Genomic DNA, 22,069 nt, shown 5'->3' with positions numbered 1-22,069 from the left:
AGTTTTTGTTCATACTCAGTTTCACATCTGGGTGTGAAATCATGAGGGTGGTAGAACCTTTTCCAAATGGTCAGCCTACTCTGGCTCAGGCTTTTGGAGGGACATATACACACTAAAAACTGTTGGGTTAAAAATAACCCAGTTTGGGCTGTTTTATACCTCAACTGCTGGGCGATTATAGCACCAGCCCAGCAGTAGTTAATTTGAGCAGCAAGATGGGTTGGTCTATTTTAACCCAGCAATATTTGGCCCAAGTGCTGGGTCATATTAACCAATATTCAAGATTATTTTTAACACATTACAGTACAATTTATAAGAAAATAAATAGCTCTAGATTACTGTAGATATGAATACTCATATCTATAAAATTGTTGAACTACAAACCTATAACAAAATACATGTTACATTTGGTTATGCAAAGCATATATTATGCAATAAACACTTAAACAATACAGCAATGTTTGAAAAAAAAAAAAATCAATACAGTATGCCTATAATATAAAATGTTTTGTCCATCATGTAACGAACCGGAACAGTTCAAATCAGTGTTAGTAAAATTTAGTGCAAAACAAATGACAGTATGACCCAACAAGGCCTAGTGTCCATTTTTGAAACACAAGCTGTCCTTGAGTTGGTGTGACTATTGTCACACTATTTTTGATCCCTGTCCAACTTTTTAAGCAGATGGAAGAAGCAAGGCTGGCAGGTGCCACAGGGCAAGTTCCCCGATGGCATCTGTAGGATGACATTATGCAGTACAGGCCAAAAGTTTGGACACACTTTTCTATTCATTTGAATGAGAAGGTGTGTCCAAACTTTTGCCCTTTATTGTAGGTATCAATAATGTGGAATAGCATAGATTTGATTTTTTCATTCAGTATCCAACTGAAATAAAACCTATGCTAACTGTTACGTGCAGCCAATTACCGGGGATTAGGGGGCCAAGTTAGTTCACAAATTAGCCTGCTAACTACCAAGCCAGCAAGCTAGCTGGTGATCTCAAAACAAACATGACCATATGTCCATGTGAATTAGATGTGTAGTGTGCACAAACCTTTTATTAACAATTTGCCTCAACATGAGGATGGTGACTCAGGTTCTCCCGCTGCGAATATACATGACCGTGTCTGCTCAGTGTAATGTATGGAGGTGCAAAGAGCCTGGCGCAATGCCTTCCTCTTCTTCTTTGGGTTCGGCACACTCAACGCATCAACAGGGTATTGCTGCCCTCTACTGTTTAGGCACAAACAATCCAGGAGCTGAGTCAGCCGAGGTCTGTTGACTCAGCACCTGGGTTGATGGATTTTGACCCAGTGCATGAGTTACCCAACATAACCCAAATTCCATATAAATAACCCACAATGGGTAAAACAATTCATAACCCCGCTGTTGGGTAAATATCAGAGCAGCCTCTCCAGTATTCACTTCAAAGCACATGGATAGAGATCCCAAAATTAGTAATGATCAAATTTTCTGAAATACAGAAATTTGAGTTTTCATCAGATGTGAGTCTTAATCATCAAAATTACTTTTTGAATTTCACTCAAGAAAATTCTAATTTGTTGAGATGCACCTGGATAATTAGCTGAGATTGTGCTGTTGCTGAATATGTGGAGCCTTGGTGCCACTTAAAGGGAGATAAAAGGTGGATTCTTCATTTCCCTTCACAGATCTAGTCTGATATCTAGTCCAATATCCTGTCAGATTGGACCTCACTATTTGCTCTTGATATTTATTCATTCCTTCATCTTGTACCTCTTATCTGCTTCCAGGTTGCGGTGGGTGCTATAGCTATTCCCACCTCACATTGGTGAAGGAGGGGTCAACCTGAACAGGTCTCCAGTCCATCACAGGGCCAACACACAAGTATCCGGAGAAATAGAAAGGCCCCAGGCCCCACAACCTTCTTGCTATGAGGCAGCATGTGTCTATATTTTGCTTGCACAGTGAGTATTTGCAACAATATTATTGATCATCATCATTATCTATACTGCTTACACATGCAGAGTCACAGGGGGGCAGGGCAAATCTCAACTGATCTTGGGCAAGGTTCACCATTCCATCACAGGCTGATAGAGACATAAAGATAAACAACCAATCACATTTGGGGGAAGCTGTAGAAACAGGAGTGAACTCATCCAGGCACAGGGAGAATGTGGAAAGGCCCCAGCCTCAAAATTCAAACACAGAACCTTATTGCTTTGGGGAGGACAGTGCTAATCATTGCCTCAACATGCTGCCTGTATTTTCAGGATGTGTTGTCACGTTGGTAAGGATGTTTTCTTGAATTGTTAAAATGTTGAACCAACTGACTTGTTCTGTAGGATAATGTAGAAGCTGTAACATGCTTACAGCCAAATATGCACATGTGCATTTGATGCCACGAAGGAACCAGTGTGCCTTTAAATTACGCTGGCGCTGAGTAGAGGGCGGACCCGAGTGTCGCGGGTGTGCGCACGTCTCTTGCTTGCAGCCGTTGTAAGTGGCACAGAGCAAACAGCAGCTTTTGTGCGCAGGATGCACCGTGGTCGAAGCACCTGTACGCACAATAAACCTATCCCAGAGCTGCTTCGTCCCACCGTCGCCCCGCACAACCAGAGAAGCACACAACCCTGGATTTACTTTGGACTTTACTGTTGGATTTTAACTGTTGAATACTCCTGTTGGTCTGGTTAACTCAGGTCAGTAGCGTCGTCTTTTTGTTTCAACATACTCATTTGACTGTGCGCAGGCAAAAAATGTTGCAGCGCAGAATCCATCAGCAGGTTCTAGAGGAAATATGAGTCTGAAAAGGCAAGTGTTGTCTGTTCCATCTGGCTGCTGGCACGGAGGTTTTCACTTTTATGGGACTTTCTCCAGTGTTTGCGCACAGACTACAGATGTGGCGCGATGGTGCAGATGTGAGTCTCCTTGAAGGAACAGCGGCGTGGAAATGTGAATTTATGCCATGTTGGCCTGTGAATTACCTCAGTGGAATAGAGTCAACGTGACAGACGGGTGTAGTATTACACCCCCGGGTCAATCCTTACAATGTGACCATCACTTGCAATTGTTATTTTTTACATGCAACTGCGCTACGTTTAAAGCGCTGTTACATATTAAATATGACGATCGTCAAAGCCAGAAAAATACGGCGTGCAGTATATCCTTCCCTCTATGCTGCTTAATTTTGGGTTAATGAATAATAAATAAGGTTAACACCAGGTGTCCGGTGTCTACATATTGTTCCTGTTTGCAGCTTCACGTTCAAACACAAGATATGCGCTCCGGTAGCCAACGCGCATCTCTGTCCGCCTGGCAAATATGGCCATTGCACTCTTTAAATATAGATGCAAGTTTTCTGTAATTTGATCGTTGACTGTGACATGCAGTTTGATGCATGAGCTTCTGTGTGATGGACAGCAAGCTCATCGTGTTACCGTTACATCCCTGCATTATTTGTCTTTCTTTCTGATTGTCTCAAAAAATTCTGTTAATTTTTTCACTGATTGGTTAGATAAATTTAACAAAGGACACCATTTTATGTATCCGATTTATCGAAAAAGACAACGCGGAGGGTTGAGAACCACAGATCCAGAGAATAATGATGATCATTTCATCTTGGAATGTGCACAAAGTAGCCTATAGAAACGGACTCATTTTAATCAGGCATTTATTATTTTATAATTATTGTGCGTGCGTTTGTGTAGAGGAGAGGGTCAGTCATGATAACATGATAATAATGCTGTTGGAATTAAATGATTTGGTTCCCCTGGAGGAACAAATGGCGTCCACAAGGACAGCAGGAACGTGTGTTGAAATGTGACTGCTCAGCTCCCGTTTCAGGCTGGGAGTCTAGCTCATAATTTTAATCCGTCAGCAACCCACAGATACAAAACAACGTCCAAAACAAAACAAAACCAAAAACCCGACACCAAAAACAAAACAAAACAAAAAAAAAAAAAAAAAACACCAAAAAAAAAACAACTGTCTGGGCCTCGGATAAGATTTGCTAATGACTAAATCTAAATTATCACCGCCTTTTTTGCACACCTTGTCATTTCCATCGCAGGATAAGTATCCATCCAGTAAATAATATAGGCAAATATAATTTCACAATAATTGAAGGCCTCTTGCTGTGCGCCAAAGGATCTTATACTTTCCGCAAAAAAAAAAAAAAAATAAATAAATAAAAAAAAAAGAAAGGAAGGAGGGGGGGCAGGAAGGAGTCCAGGCCTCGATCTCCAGTCCTTTTACGCCTTTTCATGCCTTCACGCGCACCCACAATCGATCACCAGCTGAATACTTTATATTGTTGCAAATTCAGAGGACAATTATATCAATTGAAGAGTTTCTGGAATCCGCAATTTTTGCGCATTCATGCATGGGGAATTCCTAATAATTGTCTTTTCCTAAAAGAGATTTCAGAATGGGTGTGACCCAACCGAGGAATGTGTCTCTTTCCCTGCAAAGGGCCCGAAGTACCTTGATCACCCTTTCATAAACTACTTCATCGAAAAAATGCTTTTCAAAACATTATTTGATGTTGTGTGTGCAGAAAAAAAATCAGTACATAGTCAATACAAATGATTCCTATGTTGTTGTAATCCCATTTAAAAAGCACAAAGCAAACGCTTTGCTGCATTGCTGAGGATTAAAATGATCAGACTCGATTAATAAAAGTATGAGCTGATCATACTTGCGATGATTATGGTGATTGATATGGTGTTGACTTAGACGATGCAGTTTTATGGATGAACAGGGTTTTATTTTCACCGTGCGTGGGTGTCAATGACTTTTTCATGCAAAATTTCACACCATCATATTTAATTTACCTTCTAGTTTCTTCCTGGGCGATTTTTTTAAAGGTTGGTTGGTGACAGCCGTGTGCATGGAGATAGTTTCGGGGTAAATTTGTTGTCTTTTCTTTTCCTACCTTTTCTTTTTTGATTCTCCCTGTTGACGACCGGTTAACGGCCCGGAAAAAATCTGAAGCAAAAAGCCAAGGGCTCAATGTATCACTAATCCCCAAGGGCTGGGAGCGCCAAAATTAACGCGTGATTTCGGAGAAGACGCTTTTCTTTATTTTTCTCCCGTTCATTATCTTTGTAAGGACGCAGCATTGTGTGCCATTGCTTTGCCACAAATATTATGTATCTAGCAGCATGAATAAAATATCTGCCATTTTCACAGCCTTTGAATTTAAGAAATTAAAAGGTCAATCGAATTGAAAATCTTAGAAAAAGCCATTCTCCCTTAAAATGCAAGAGCCTGTCATTTCTCATAACGCGATGCATCAATTACGGTACACAGTACACAGTACATGAAAAAAAAAATCTGACATGAAGAAAAATTGCCATTGCCACCAAGATGATAATATCATTTAGTGATGTTATATTAATTGCTGGTGGTATATAAAGTACTTGTGGGCGTGTTTTCTCGTGGTGTGCAGTGGCTGATGAGAATTGTGTCTCAAGATTTTCGTTGTTTTTGTCCATGTGTAATACTTTTCGTTTCCTTAGTAATTAGTGTGTGTGTGCACGCATTACAGTCTGCATGATTAGAATTTTGTGGCACACGTGCAGGGAATGTGTGGTGTGTGTTCTGGCATGTCTGAAGTGTGTATGCAGATACGGTCTGTATAATTTGCTGATGTCTGTTCAGGCATCGCTTTATCGCTTTATCTGTGTGTAAGGGGTGTGCGTGTAGGCCTTTGTGGGGTGCTTGGCGCTCTCTAACTGGGTGATGTAATGCCGTGAAGGATGCTGCAGCAAAATCACTGAGCCCAGAGAAGGCGTGTCTTGCCTGCAGAGTAGACGGATATCAACACAGTACCCACCATCCACACACAGCCCAAGCAGTGCCAAAATAACATCTCCCAAACCACAAATACACCCTATTATATGCATATGCCTTTCATTACCATGTTATTATTTCTCAGTACAAAATGAGCAAATGAGCAGAAGAGGGTGTGCTCAAAACTGCTGGATGGATTAAAAATAATCCAACAAAGGTTATTTTCCTTCACTTAAACTTAAAGATTTATATCACCTGGTTTATCTTGTGCGGTGCTTCTGTCAGGCTGCTGATTAATGGCATCATGGGTTTTTAATTGCATGGAAATTTGAGTGAATTGCTAAGGTTGCTGGTGATTAACTTCTTGAAATAGTGGAATCCGATAGGCATTACACACGTGTCCGTCCTTTTTGATATGCATGCTAAATGAAACTATATTTTCATTTCAGTAGATGGTTCATCTAAAAGAAGAAGAGAGCAGTGTGGGGTAGGCATGCTTGACGTGGGGTGTGTGGGGCCTAGCTTTGAATTGTCCTACTCCTGAAGTGCATGAGTGGGAGTGGATGAGGTAGAACAATCCTCTTGTCTGTTAGCTCTTGAATTTCACCTGTCTTTGCCTCTGCCATTGTTTTTTTTTTCTTCTCATGTCTTCAGTAAAATTTTCATCTCACTTGAATCCATTGTAAGATGTTAAGAACAGTGTCTGTGTGCGTATTTTGAAGGCCTTTCGTGGAGGATATTTTGTGTATTTTGTGTATGTGCCTGTGCATGCGTGTGTGCACATTTTTGTGTGTGAGCAGGGCACCTGCTGTAAAATTACTGGCAAGTGGCATCCATTAAAAGGGGCCTGCCAGTAGGCTGCTTTTATTTGAATTTACACACACAGGCTTTCCATAGCCGGTACACGTGGTTGTTAATAGGATCAGGAGTGCTGCTGCCTTTTGTGTGTGTGTATGTGGACTTGTCCCTGTGGGGTTTGTCAAAGGAGCCTTTTCACTGAGAACAATGACTCATGCCGTTTAGCCTTTTAACCTCTGATGCTCAACAAAAGACAAACACATATCACATCACATGAAATATTGAAGCAAACTAAAAGTTTGAGTAAGTCTCCATTTTGTAACATTTTAGTCATGATCCATATCTGATTAACAGACAATATGAAAGAAGCAAATATACTTAATGCAGAAGACTGGTGAAAAAACAGATGTTGCAGAGAAACAATGTTTCAAATGTGAACCAAAACAAAATGACTTTTCTTTGAAAGAATTAAAATGTTTTTAGAGAGGACATGCAGCATGACTGTTACTAAAATCAGGCCAATCATATATTTTTTTTTTTTTGGGGGGGGGGACTGAAGCTGAGCAGTGGTTATGAAAATTTTTGAGCTTCACTGACTTTTATCACTTATAAAAACAAATGAACAAAAACATTCAAATCAATCCAAAAATGTTAATAGATAGGATAATAATGTTGAAAAATATTTAATTCAAAATAAAAAATTCAGTGGTGTTGAATTTTGCAGTTATTTTCCGTATATTTTAATTAAATTGAGTTTGAAATGAGCAAAAAGCCAATCAGGTCTAAGTTTCCAAAATGCTGAGAGTGGTCTATATTTTATTTTTATTCAAACCAATATTTAACCAGCAAGGTCTGGTCAAGATTAGTGGTGTTAAACGCAGTTCATTTTATGGACTCTGAATTTAAGTCACTTACTAAAGAGATTCGATACATTAGAACCGCTTGCATCACTGGAGTCAGTGCTGTTGGCAGCACCAGGAAAAAAAAACAAACACACACAACTTAGTGTAATATAGTTTGTTGTTTTTTCTTACAATGAAATATCCTGCATTACTATTACATATCACTGCTACTGATGATGATGATGATGATAATAATAACAATAATAATATAAATAATAATAATCATCATTGTAGAATGTGCCTAAAATATATCAGCCACATAATGGAAGCCAGTGTGTTTAACCACTTGTTTATTGCAATATTTATTGTGACTTATTTCTTGGATTCACTGACTAGAGTGACATCAGTGAATGGATTCATCTGAGTGTGCAGTGTTTTTCACCAGAAACCAGAAACTGCAGAAACACTGCAGATTAAACTGAATTGTTGGACCAGTTCACTGACTTGTGTTGTGTACACCAGCAGCCAACCAGAGGACTCATAGGATCTGGGTTGATGGAAACCTCCAACTCGTGATCCGTGATTCAGTACGAAGATCTGAATCATTAACCTGGGTGATTCAGGAACCGCCCAGCTTTAATTTAGATACTAGTTCTCTTCTTTCAGGGAGTTCAAGGCAAGACAGCAGCACATGCAGTTTTGCATAAAAGTATTTCACAAAAATTTTAAATACTCACACAATACAATTAGAAAAAAGCCATACATTTAAATAAAGAACCAAATCTAACCACTCATTTTCATCATAATGGTAAAGTGTAATACATATTACAAGCTAACATAGTTGAATGTACATGATGGAAAGCCTAATGTCCAAAAATTGGCTGAATCATTTGATAAGCTCATGGATATGTACTGGAATAACCCTCAGCTACTCAATGGGGGGCTCTGCTGAGGAGACATTCATCTTATGGTTGATTTTTGTTAGTGGAGCAAATGCATTTATAAAATGTGAATCTGCACAGCTTGGACATAATTGCAGGTAACTGCTACACATTGCAAGCTAAACAGATCCCTAAAAATTGAGAGTGGAACGAGATTAGAGATGCCCACATATGACCATTTCAAAAATAAATGCTATAATGTATGTTTCTCGTCTTAGCAATATTATTTGAGATGACTAAAAGGAGTCCCCGCAAGTCTCACATTGGCAGGTGTGGTCAAGGTTTAATAATGTTTTGTTTTTTTTTTTTTTTTAATCTTTAATACTTAAGAAATGCATAATCTAGAAACATCTTGTGGAATTTGACAACCTGCTTTCAATATGTATATCAAAAATAAATAATAAAAAAAAAACATTATATATAACATTATATTGATTTTTAGCAATAGAAAATTCAAGTGATGTTTCTAATATCTGATTGGTTTGGCAGCCTGGGAGGTTTGGTTTTGATGACATAAGGTAAGTGGCTTCCGTATGTATCAAATGCTTTTAGTAACTTTGGAGCATTTGTAGCATTATTGGTGTAAACATCTTTCACAGTGGTAGTCAGCCCTTAAATATGCAGTATCTCCTATTCACATTTTTAACAAAATCAGGACAGAGACTTCAGGTGAAAATTCCAGAAGTGGGATCAAGTGACAGTTTTTTGAGTCACAAGTAATTTTCAACTCTTGGCTCACAAGCCCAAAGTCAAATACTAAGCCTGGGCAGGAAAGGCCCTAGTCTGGACAGGCAAGTCAGCTTTGAGTCAGAAGTACTAAACTTCAATTGCCTAATTAAATGGAGACCTAACGAAGTCATACATACGTAACCAACTCTTTACTGAAATTAGTGCCATTTTCACAGTGCAAGTTTATTCAATTCACACACATTATGACATTTGTATATAATTTTCATATAATAATCATGAAAACAAAAAGTCAAAAGAGAACTTAATCATAGAGTGAAAATCAATTTATTTCTTTTTGATGATTTTTTTATTTATTTTTTGATTCAGGTTTTCCATAATAGACAGACAAGTGCTCTTCGCAGCATTGTTTGATATTTGTTAATATGTTAAGGTGCCCAGCACCCCTTATGAATCAATGGCTTTATTTTAGCCCGCCATCCCCCTTCCTTTTTTCACTTTTATACTTGAACCTCAGGTGCACACCCCCACACACACAAACGCGCAAACATATATATATCCGCCTACCATCAAAATGCCTGATTGACAAATAGAAAAGGTTTAAAGTTTGGGTGGTCAACAACTTCAATGCTGGCCAATGCTAAGTGCTAGTGTATTGTGACCTTTTGTATTTAAAAAACATATTTCATTAAGTAAGCCCCCTGTTTGCTTTTGCTAATGAGCTAGCTTCAAATTAACTGGAATCTGGACTTGCTGGATGAAGTTTGACATTGTGGAGTCCTTCTGTTAGTTTGGAACTGCAGGTGTTGAATGCTACCACTCTTGGTTTGCCTTGAACCTGTACATGAAGACTCTAACTTATCGAATCATCTGTTCTGCACTCCACTCTTATGTGACCTGATTGGTTCAGGGTGGATCTGGGATTTCCAAATGTCAATCAAAATCACATTTGCTACGTAGAGCCAGGTACTTTTTCTCATACAGTTGTCTTTCACAAAGTAATCGGTTGATTTTCTCAAAACAAGTTCTCAAATTAGATTAATGGATGTTTTTGTATTGAAAACCATGCAACTTCTCGTACTAATTAATAAAAATTGATATTTAGGAAAAAGTTATAACTGAATTTCTTGAGGAAGCAGGGTTTTAAAGCAAACTTTTTTTTTTTTACATCTTAGGAATCATTGTGTAAGTGCATGGACATTTTTCTCTGGCTGTTAGTATTCAGCAGGATTCAAGAGAAAGTGTGTCTCAAGGCTGGTCATCAGTTAAAGGCAGTCTGGCTGGCTGACTGATAACTATGCAGTGTCATGAGAATAATAAGACTAATTTCCCAAGCAGCTGACCTGGAACTGACAGTCTTTGTGCAGGAGAGAGAAATTCAGCACTATTAGGGAAGTGCCTATTAATAATAAGGCAGTTGGATTAGCAACTACCAACAATACAGTAGTGCATGTTAGCTGTAATAATCCTCTACTTATTTTTAGAATGCAATGTATGTTTAAAAAAAAACATAATTTATTTTTATTATCCTATCTATCAAGGGTTTTAGAAAAATTTGACCAACCACAGTGATTTCCTTTTTGGGCTTTGTATTTGTGTTGTGCCAAGGATATTGGATGTTTTTGGCCTTATCACAGTATTTCTATACTTAACTTAATTTAGCCCATGAAATACATAAATAACTGAAAAGAAGTAAATATAAGACTCATCATTACCCAGTTTTATTATTGATATTGTGAAGCATTGTTAAGAAGTGCTCCTTCCATCATGTCGCCAGTAAACTAATTGGATAGCCCGTAAAAAAAAAAAAAAAAAACTAAATAAATAAATAAATCACAATCCATATAACAGAATACTTTATCAATTTGGAGATGTGTTTTGTTTTTTTTTTTCGCATTCATGTTGAGAAATCATATTAATGACATTGACATTGTTTGATCTATAAGAAATTGATTGGGAATACAAACTCACTGTGTTGTTTTTTTTTTTCAGTAGAAACTGTCAGTGATATTTTTGCTGGTGAAACCATCGTAACTTTCTGATTCTCTTACAGTTATGGACCTGAGAGAGGCTGGTGGATCTTGTGTCAGCTTGGTTTCCCAGCAGACAACATGAAGAAGGAACTTCCCCTTGCCTTGATAGACACAGAAGTCCATTCCATCAGACGTTACACCATGATTTTTGCCAGCTTTTGTCTTGAAGCTAACCAAGCATTATAAAACAACACATCACCCCCCTTTCCCTATATCACTATTTATTTACCCAACTGAGGAAAGAAGCTATTTTTCCATGCAACCACCCTGCAAAAACTGGACAATGTACTGATGTGGGTGATCTCAAGACTGTTAACTCCACGACTGTTCTCCTGCTACTGCCCTTTTCCTTTATATATGAATATATATCTATATGTATATGTGTGTGTATATATAAATATATATATATATATATATGCATATATATATATATATGCATATATTGTTGATATAACTGTGGATCTCTAAAATTGAGTCTTACCACGTTAAGTTTGTCTGATTTTGTTCCCTTCAGATACCTTTTTGGATTAATAACTTATTTGCAGCGATGGATCTTGTAGGATTTTCTATCAGGCTGCAAGTTTTCCTGAGCACATGTATGGGATTGGAATTTTTAGGCACACCAGGTCAGTGGGCACGCTACCTCCGCTGGGATGCCAGCACTCGTGGTGACCTCAGTTTCCAGTTCAAGACAGAGGCTTCAGAGGCGTTGATGTTGTATTTTGATGATGGAGGATACTGTGACTTTATGCAGTTGTTGCTGGCAGAAGGCCGGCTGCAACTTCATTTCAGCATTGACTGTGCAGAGACTACAATCGTGTCAGACAGACAGGTGGATGATGGGAGCTGGCACACTGCCACTCTAAGCAGGTATAACCTGCGCACAATGCTGGTTGTGGACGGCCAGGCCACAACTGATGAGGTGCGGCCTCAGCGTCAGTTCATGAAAATAGTCAGTGACCTGTTCCTGGGAGGAGTGCCTCAGGATATTCGGAGTGGTGCACTCACACTGCCTGCTGTGCGGAACATGCAGCCTTTCAGGGGCACTATAAGTGATCTCAAATATGGCATCTCACAACCCCTGTTTTTAGGAAGTCTAAAGGTGCCTCTGGAATCAGAAGGGTGGTGCACTGTGAACCCATGTGAGAATGGTGGGACTTGCTCAGTGGTGGATGGAGAGCCAATCTGTGACTGCTCCAAAACAGACTACAAGGGCCGCTTCTGCAGTGAAGGTAGCACACACCTTTACATTCTCTAACACTTTCTTTCACTTAAACTTCAGTATAGCTTATTTCTCTCTTTGTCTTTCCTTTTTTACATTTGTATTTAATTTTTTTCATTTGCTCCATACGGAAACATTTTTACATCCCTTTGCTGTATCTGGGGACTTGATTTGAGCAAAACAGACCCATGACCATATGTGCTTTGTGAATTCCAGAAACAAAGCTACTTTGAGGTTGTGAAGAATTAAGACAATATCTTAACACCATAATATACAATTATCAAACCACACAATCACAGATATATGATAAAAGATTAACTCTGGGTTCTCTTCATGTTCATTCACATATGGAGAAGTCCCCTCTGCTTGGTCCTGCTTTTACACAGGGTGTCACATGCTCTGAGGCAGTTAAACGATGTGGGTTCACTTGGCTCTGCCTGTGATTGCTTGTGTGTATGTGTGTGTGTGTGTGTGTGTGTGTGTATGTTGCAGATAAAAGGAAGAGAGTGTGGGACTGTACAATCAAAAAGCTAATCTAAGCTCAGTTAGCCAGAGAGGTGCAGGTTAATGGCATCGGCTCTGCAGGCAGTGATAAGGATGCCTACAGAGAGAATGGGGCCTCCTGAGCCTCCTTTTCTTCATCCAATCACAAGATGGCAGGTGCTTTATATTGCATCCTTTGTGCTGAGAATTGTGTTAGGCTGTTTCAATCACCCTAAGGCTGGCTGTACCCACACCAAAACTGCTATTTATTACTTGTTTCTTTATTTCCTTTTATTTATTTTCTCTTCAAGCAAAATGAAAGACACGTACTTAATTTAAATGTACAAACTTGAACTTCCTGTGATTTGACAAATCCCGATGATACCTGTTTTGTTGGAGTAATTTGTGAACATGCAGTCAACACATGAAATGGATCCACACACCTCTCATTATGTTTGCACTGAAAAACAAAAAAACAAAAACTACTCGAGGTAATCAATAACACTTGGATGAAAAAGCGATGAGCCTCCTTTTTTCCTTAATACTGATCACAGGCAATTTGTTTTAACATGTTTGTTCTGCAATTTTTTTGTTTGTTTATTGTTTTTTATTGTTTGTTTGTTGTCGTTATCCAGACTCTTTTTCTTAATGTCACCAAAACTGCGTGAATTAGCATACCATTTGGCCTGATGCCAGGCACATGAGGAGGCCAGGAAATTTAAAGATTAGGGTTTTAATCTATCACCACCAGTGTTTGATATAAATAAGTGGGGGCTGTTTTTTGGGGGGGGGGTTTCTCTCATTTGGTCTTCATGGTGAGTGGGCTGCTTTGCCATTGCTCAGCCGATTTAAAGGTTTTTTATTTAATTAGGTGGGCTTGGATGGTAGAATCGTCAGTTCCTCTCATTTAGTCACTGCATACACGTGGAGACAGTGGGATCGAACTGGTGTGTAAAGTATAAAATAAAATGCAAGCTCAGCTGGTGTATTGTCATGACACCATGTGGATTGATGTCTAGCTGCAGCTGCTGACTCACACTACCCCTCTGAAATTACTTCACTGCACTTGAACAGCAGTAAATATTTGAGAGAGCTTTATTCCTGGTACTGTAGCATTATATGGGTTAACATTTCTTTGCCCTATTTGCCCTTGTCTGTCAGGATAAAAAAAAATTATTCATTGATAATTAAAAGAGAGATGACAGAAGTTGTTTTTACTTTGTCTTTACTTTGCTTCCCAACATCTAATTATTTTACTTTGGTCTGTAAGTCTGCAGCTGTGTTCCACTGTATGATGCTTCTCATGTGTCTAGTCTTTGTTATGCTTACAAATGTTATTTGCTTTATGTGTGTTTGTAATTTTTTTTTTTTTTTTTTATGTCTTGATGTGTTGGATGTGATTTTGATAAGACATCTCCAGAACAAAGCTAAGGCTTCTGCTTTAATTTTGGCATGCAGTAGTCTGGGTGCAGAGATCCTAAAGGGAGCGTGCTATCTAATCCTAACTATTACTCCCATTGGCTTGATCCATGAGAGATTCTTAGGTTGATGGAGTGGTGAAAGTAATTAAAATTTTTTAGAGGCGGCAGAACCACATACTGGTGATTCCTTGTTTGGTCTTATATACAGTTGGGCTAAAGTGTGAAATCTATGCTGATGGTGCCACTACAGGAGTAGAATCCCTACATTTTCATCTTCTAATTAAATCCTTAAAATCTTCCTTTGTAAACTAATTGCAAGTCCAAGGGAAGCTCCCTTTTGGAAACGTGAATGCAGTCAATTTGAATGCACTGATGATGAGTTGCTATTATCAGTGCTGGTTAATGTCTGACGGTTCCTTTTGCTTTTTTGTCTGGCTGCCTTCTGCGAGGCAGCAATAGGTGAGTGAAAATAAAGAACTCAGGTAGCTTGAAGAGAATTTGGATTGCTCATTAAGAGGTAAATTACATGCTTTTAATGCTGTTTTTTTACTGCTGTGACAGCACAAACTTACACAATGAAGTCAGCAAAAAACCTATCAAACAGAGTGCGTCATCAACTAGTCAGAAGATGGGTGTTTCAGTTCTCAGCTCCTCCAGGCTACATTTTTAAGGCTCCTTTTTGCAAGATTCTAAATGCCATGTGTATGCCATTTATTAATGTGTGAATGAATTGGCCCATGTTGTATGGATTGCAAAGAATTCTGAGTGTTCGATAAAGACAATAAAGAAAGGTGTTACACAAGTGCACTTCTATCGTATCCCAAAGGTGATTGACTGGATTGGAGTATGACAGTGGAGCGCACAGATTCACTGACCTCATTTTAGTTGACATAACATTTGCTTTGTGACATGGTACATAACCAGTAGCCATCTGAATATGTCAAATTGTGACTAAGACAATGAACTCAAAATCAATTCATTATTGACTGGTGTTAGGGGACCAAAGTGTGTCACAAAACATTACCACAGATTCTACACCAAATTCTAACTTGGTAATGATTTGGTCGGAAGAGTTGATAAAGAAAATTTACTCATGAACTAATGGTTGATGCATTGTCATTTAGTAGTTACTTGAACTTGTTATCCAAAACTTTCAAAGTTCCATCCATGCACTATCCGTACTGCTTAGATGTACAGGATTGGTGGTCCTGAAGCCATTCTCAGCTGGCCTTAGGCAAGGGAGGGGTACACCCACAATTGGTTTGCCAGTCTATTGTAAGATTGACATACACAGCCAAATAATCAGTCATGGACAAGCTCATGTCTACAGGGAATTCACTGTACAGTCATTAAGAGTAACAGCCAATCCAAGCTGAGATTGGGCAAGGACAGACCAAACTCTGCTATACACATTCATAAACACACAACCATTTGCACCAATTCTCCATTCTACTAAGGCACTTCCATGACACCTTAGTCAGAAAGATTAACTTTAAGCCTTTGACAATGAAAAATATAATTAAAAACAATGAATCATGTAAATCTTTTTCAATCATAGTTTTAAATAAAATAGGAAAAAGTAACGTAAATATAAAGAGTTTCAACAGGTCAACATTACTTGCTTAATTAAATAAATAAGAAAGCAAAGCAGGTAGGGTACAGTTGAAATTATAACTCACCCTTTTTTTGTTTTGTTTACTGACAATTTCAGGCATTTTGAAAGTGAAATGCATGCGGTGATGGGTGTGAAACTGCAAAAAAATATGACAGACATACTGTAGGCCAGAAATGTATGGCTGTTTCAAACAGACACATTTCAGCGATGTTAACTTGGCTTATGTGGACCCTATCCAAAAACCATCACTGTGTTTTTGCCTCATAACCTCTTTTCTATTACTTATCATTAAATAGCAGATCTAGCAGGGCTTATTGTTTACAAGACCATTAAGAAAATAATGGAAATGTTGCCATTACTTATTAGCAGAAATGATAAGTATACATTAGATATTGTAAAAAAAACAACAACAAAAAACTGTCATGGATATCTACTGTTAGAGGCCCATTTGTTCTTTACAACAATGTGGCATGACACTTCACACAGCAGCAGTAGGCCCTTATGACAATGTTTACAGGCATTGACTGTAAAGGGAGATGCTAACATAAATGAATTTTTAGTATGTAGCTGTATGCGGTTGCTGCCTCAGCAGGAGCAGATGGCCTCTGCTACCCACTCAATCTGTGTGTCCATAATAACATAAAACAAGGCTTCTGATAAAATCAGTCATGAAGGAGATTAAAGCTGTTACAGGGCAGATGAAAAAGCCAATAATAATCATGCTCTCAGGACTGTAATGACAAAATTCATGACTCATTGTGTTTGTTTGGGTCTATGCTATTTGACACACCTTAGAATGCCAGTATGAAGGTTAAAACTAGTAAGGTTTACAATTAGACTCAGGTTATGGTTAAATGTTCAGTTGTTACGGAGATTGTATCTCCCCCAGTGTTGTGTATATATCTTGGAAATATAAAAAAATTTATTTTATAAATTGTCAGTGGGTGTCCTCACAAAGATAAGATAAATAACAGATAAATACTGGTGGTTGTATTTGTTTTTGTGCTGATTCTATATGGATAACAAAGAAACCAGTTAGAAAACCAGTGAAACACACAGTGATGGGGAAAAAAGAATTTGATATACTTAATATTTTCATCAGTGCAGAAATAATAGGTATGACATGCTTTTAATTCAATTGACTCATGATGTGTCAGATAATGTGGCAGCATACAATAATTAATTAAGTATGAAAATATTAAAACATTTGAAAGATTAGGCAGCTTCTTGGGGGAATTTCTCAGGAGAGCTGGGGAAATGTAGAATTTATAACATTTATAACGCAGGAAAAATGTTATGGAACTTATAGACATAATGTTGCGTCAAGCTAAACATCGGAAAACCTTGTGTTGGGCATTGCAATGTTTGAATGGTTTTGAGTCCTACCTCATTAAATGTGTATATATTTACATGCCCATGTGTCCCCATTGCTGGTTTCCTATCTGTGCATGTGCGCACACACACACACACACACACACACACACACACACACAATAAAGCCTGATGAAACAGGGGCAAGAGGAACAGGGGAAATAAACTAACAAATGAAGTAGGTCAAAGTAGAAAAAGAAAATTATGATAGAGTGGGAAGCAGGGTGATTTGATCCAGCTGATCATCAGGAAAGGCAAAGAAAGAGATAAGCTTTGAATGATGGATCAGTCAGAACAGAAAAGATGAATCTGTTAATCCTTTAGGTCCCTAACTCCCTTCTATAGATGTGTCAAACAAGATGGTTAATATGAAGACTGTATGTGGTGCTTTGGCTGCATTGTATGAATTAAGAAAAATGTAATTGAAAAGTTAAATCTACCTATAATTGCATCTTTTTGCAAGTAGTGAAGCAGACATATTATATCTTTGTCATAGATGGATAAATTAAGTATAAAAAAAACATTTGCTGCAACCCTCCTCAGGCACCAGTCTGGTTCAGTGTTCAGGTTCAAAAATATTTCGAAGTGTATCCTCAACCTATGACATGATATGAATTAGGGTGGAGTTGGCAGTGTTGGGGTCTGGACATTTGGACACAACAGATCAGGTTTCTTAGATTTCCTTGTGGGACAACATTGGTAGAAAAAGCCAGACAGGCAAGAGGCGAGCGTGGTATGATAGAAATAATTTAATATTACAAAGAATGCATTTGCATGCTAAGTTTGACCAACTGCCAACATTTCAAAATCCCAAGAATCTTCCGTCTAGGCGGAAATACACATGTGCAAGGATGTGTTGCCTCCTTCAGCAAGCTTGCTAACAAAGGCTTTTACAATAGAATGGAAATGGAGTGTGTATTTACAGATAAGGAGTCATCATTGCAGATATATTTTTGGAAATGCCTGTATCTCTGCAAATGAAAAGCATGCATTTGTGACTGAAAGCCATTGGTTTGATTCCTTGGCTTGGGGTCTTTCTGTATGGAGTTAGCATGTTTTCCCTGTGCTTACATGGGTTTCCTCCAGATACTCCAGTTTCCCCCCACAGTCCAAACTAATGCATGTCTCAGTAGCCTGGTGACAGTAAATTCCCCATGAGTGCGAGTATGAATGGTGTTCAACTCTGTCTCGATGTGTTGGCCCTGCGATTGACTGGCAGCTTGTTCAGGGTGTACCCTGCCTCATCCAGTGAGAGCTTGGACTGGCTCCAGCAACCCCAGCAACACGGAAATTGATACGTGGTCGAAGATGAATAAATCAGTTTGTGACTCCTTTTGATTTTACCTGCGGAGCATGTTGGGAGTTGGGAGTAAGGAGCAAAGGGGCTGCCTCAAGCACAGACTTCATGGGTTTCACATAGCAAAAATGTTTAACTTTAATTTTGGGTTTGGACCCCTGAGCAGATACAAAACAAATACCAACCCTTGAAGACAGTGATACTTGACCTGCTGACACATCACCTCTACCTTCATTTCCCCTGCTGGCAAAGGAATGGATCCTCATCCTGTCTGTCTTCCACCAATCTCACTCCTGAAGGGAAGTTTTAGACACTTCAAGCAACCATAGTCGAAGAAACGCCATGAAATGTTAAGGAATAAGAAAACATTAAACAACCTCTTCTGGAATTAATTCTGCTGGTTATTAGATTAGCCTGTTTAGCCAGTGAGGCCAGCCAGCTGCCATGATGGAATTTCATTCAATGTGCATTTTTTATGGGTAACATGTTCATTCATTCATCTTCAACCACCTGTCTGTTCCTGGGTTGCAGGGTGCTGGAGCCAGTCCCAGCTCAGACTAGGCGAGGTTGGGGTACACCCTGAAGAGGTCACCAGTCTGTCACAGGGCTAACACGTAGAGACAGAAAGAGACAAACAACCACTCATACTTACAGTCAGACCTATGGACAATTTAGAGTAACCAATGAACCCAAACACGCATGTCTTTGGACAGTGGGAGGAAAGCGGAGTACCTGGAGGAAACCCACAGAGGCAGAACATGGAGGCTCCACACAGAAAGGTGTCAGGCCGGGAACCGGACCCACCAACCTTCTTATTGTGGGGCAACAGCGGGTGACAATATTGTATGTGATTCTGAAAAGTAGAGAAATACACTTGGACTTATTCCAACCATATAATTCATAGAGGAGTTTTTCAGTGTTTTTCTTCATTGCGGGGGCGGGTCACAAAATGACTCTTTTAACCACTCTCTGTTTGTGTGTGTGCGTGTGTGTGTGTGTGTGTGTATGACAAATATACTGAGCCTGGTAGAGCTGAGAATCTAACAACCAAGTTTCTGATTAGTTATGATTTGTATATGTTCTAAAATGTCAAATGAGACCATGAACAGTGTTAGCATGCCCATGACATGACTATAGAAGCAAATCTGCCTCACTAGACATTCTAAAGTATGAACCTACAAATTTTCAAATCAGTTTTTCCCCCAATGACATATTGTGTCTAAAATAACAGAATTGTAACACTTACTGTGAGGGATTTTATAATGCGTTTTACCAACAAAAGGTAATTTTAGGGCGTTTGTAGTCTGGAGTATAAATCTTTTTGTCGCTGGTTGTTAGGAATCTCAATAGATTGGCTAACTGCCTTGGGTGTTAAAGTTAAGGTCAACAGAATTGGATCAAGCACAGAATAATGTCTTTCTCTGTCAAACAAACAAAGAAACAAACAAAAAAAAGATAAATAGGATTTAGATTAATTAAATATGACTTTGTTTTAGAATCCCTGAAATTTCAGCAGGCTACTGTTAATCTTGGAGATGATCATCAGACAAAGGCTCATCCATTGTGAAGGCAGGTACCTCACAGGATGATCAGACCTGGATGTGTATATCATGGCCAGCCTCTGTAGTTACCCAAACGATTGTTATTGCACAGCCAAAGCCAGTGACTGCTCTTCTGCTGGCCAGGCCTTCCTTAGCTTTCCTTTGTGCATGTTCTCTGTTCTCCACTTCTGTCAGGAGCTTTGTGGTCGGGTTTCTTGCTTTCAAAGCCCTCTTTCTCAGTATCTTTGCATCAGACAGTCAAATCAATGGGGAAGGTATGGCAACAAGAATTACAGCAGGGGACTAGAATTTCTCATAAACTGCTAGCTGTTGTTATATCATGGTCAAGATTGATGGCTCGGTTTTTTCCTTTTTCGGAAGAGCTGTATGTGCTGACAATGTCATAAAATAGTTTTCATTTTTCCCAATGGTGATATCTGTAATATGAACAGTTGTGTGAATGCTGAAAATCACTGAAACTAGATTTTTAATCAAATGGCACCATCAGGTTTATCACTGACTTTACTCGCTGGAGGGGTAAATGACCATGTTTCCAATGCTTTTGCTGTGTTGTGGTGCTGTCATTTGAAAAATTGACATCATCAGTATTCTCTTTAATCTCTTCAACACTTTCACTGCACATCGTTGTGCCTCTTCTGCTAATCTTTTGATTTTGTCAAGCAAGGCCATAAGTTACCAAAAGACTGAACTTTATTTTATTTGGGTGTTTGTTGATACATCAGTAATATTTAATAACACTATTTGCTACACAGGAACCTAACAGAAAGACTAAAAGCTTGGTTATCTGTGATCAAAACTGGTGCACACCAGATATTTCTCTCTGAATTTCCTCTGTCACTGAATGAAACCATTGGTAAATGACATACATATGGCTGTGCCCACTGCCAGCCCTCTGTATGGATTTTGGTCGGTATGACTGTCTGCATGACTGTCAACATGCAAGTAATATGAGTGTTTCTAATGTTAGCTTTGCTTGTTTGTTTTCTGTCTCCATCTATTTCAGAAATCACCAATAATATGCCAGGTGAGTCTAAAAAATAATGTTAAACGTAAATATATAACACCTTAGTTTAACACCGTAATTATTTTTTATTGCTGTAGATTACAGGCCAGTATATCGTTAAGTGGGTGATGGATGATGATATTGCCTTGTCATGCTGTTGCTCAATCAATATAGAAAAAGATTTATTGTGGCTTCATGCTTTAAATCAATTAACATTATGTATAAAAAGGTACCAAGACTGAAAATTTGTGCTAAAAACAATATAAAGGATGGATATAAAGGATATAAAAGAGGATAAGATGCATAACTATACAAAATGGTGAAAAGATAAAAAAAGAACAAAATTTTTTGCAAGTTTACATCCATAAAGCACATTGGTAAAGGTGAGCTGTGGTTCTCCACTTGAGAGGGGCATTAATGTTGCGAACATGCTGAGGAACCTTCTTGATTAACCACAGGAAGCTTTATGACCTGTCCATGTTCTCTGATGTAATGTTTTTCCTCTGGGGTAAAACATATATCATCGCAATACAAACAGTATTGAAATCAAGTGTTTTTCCTCCAGTGTTCACTTTCGCTCTTCCCTTTCCTTCCTTTATCCCTTTCATATCTTTTCAAGACTTTGCACATATGATGGCAGAACAAGGTATGCCTCTCTTTACGCCTCTCTTCTTTCATATATCTTTGAGTTTGTTTGTGTGAAATGCTATGTTTTGGTGTTTGTGTGGAATAGAAGTGCATGCTGGTATTTTCAATCATTATTTTCCCTTAACATACAAAATTGCTATTTTTGATGAATTGTCATAATAGTATTTTGTTGTTAAAGAAAATTAGCTGAGGCTTACTCACCAGACACTAGTCAAACTAGTCTGATGAGTGAATGCAATCTGAGTTTGTGGTTCAAGTGAAATTCACATGTAACATCACATCATTGTAACTACCAATGAGATCTTCCATTTGTCAAAAAAGACTACTCAGAAAAGAGGAGCCCATCAGTTACTTCATCAAAAAGACAAGAG

General features: G+C 38.6%; 1 protein-coding gene across 1 annotated transcript in view; it reads left to right on the top strand.

Moving 5' to 3' along the window:
• The first annotated feature begins 2,517 nt into the window (after positions 1-2,517).
• The window catches only part of nrxn3a (neurexin 3a), a 142,778-nt gene continuing 123,226 nt past the window's right edge, over positions 2,518-22,069 (top strand). Inside the window, 4 exon segments of the mRNA XM_029493515.1 lie at positions 2,518-2,681; positions 11,097-12,308; positions 21,051-21,071; positions 21,670-21,696. Coding sequence (XP_029349375.1) covers positions 11,624-12,308; positions 21,051-21,071; positions 21,670-21,696 — 733 coding nt within the window. The 5' untranslated portion in view covers positions 2,518-2,681; positions 11,097-11,623.

The sequence above is a fragment of the Echeneis naucrates genome, chromosome 22, assembly GCF_900963305.1.
Source record: "Echeneis naucrates chromosome 22, fEcheNa1.1, whole genome shotgun sequence".
NCBI lineage: Eukaryota > Metazoa > Chordata > Actinopteri > Carangiformes > Echeneidae > Echeneis > Echeneis naucrates.
This window is presented reverse-complemented; position numbering and strand designations above follow the sequence as displayed.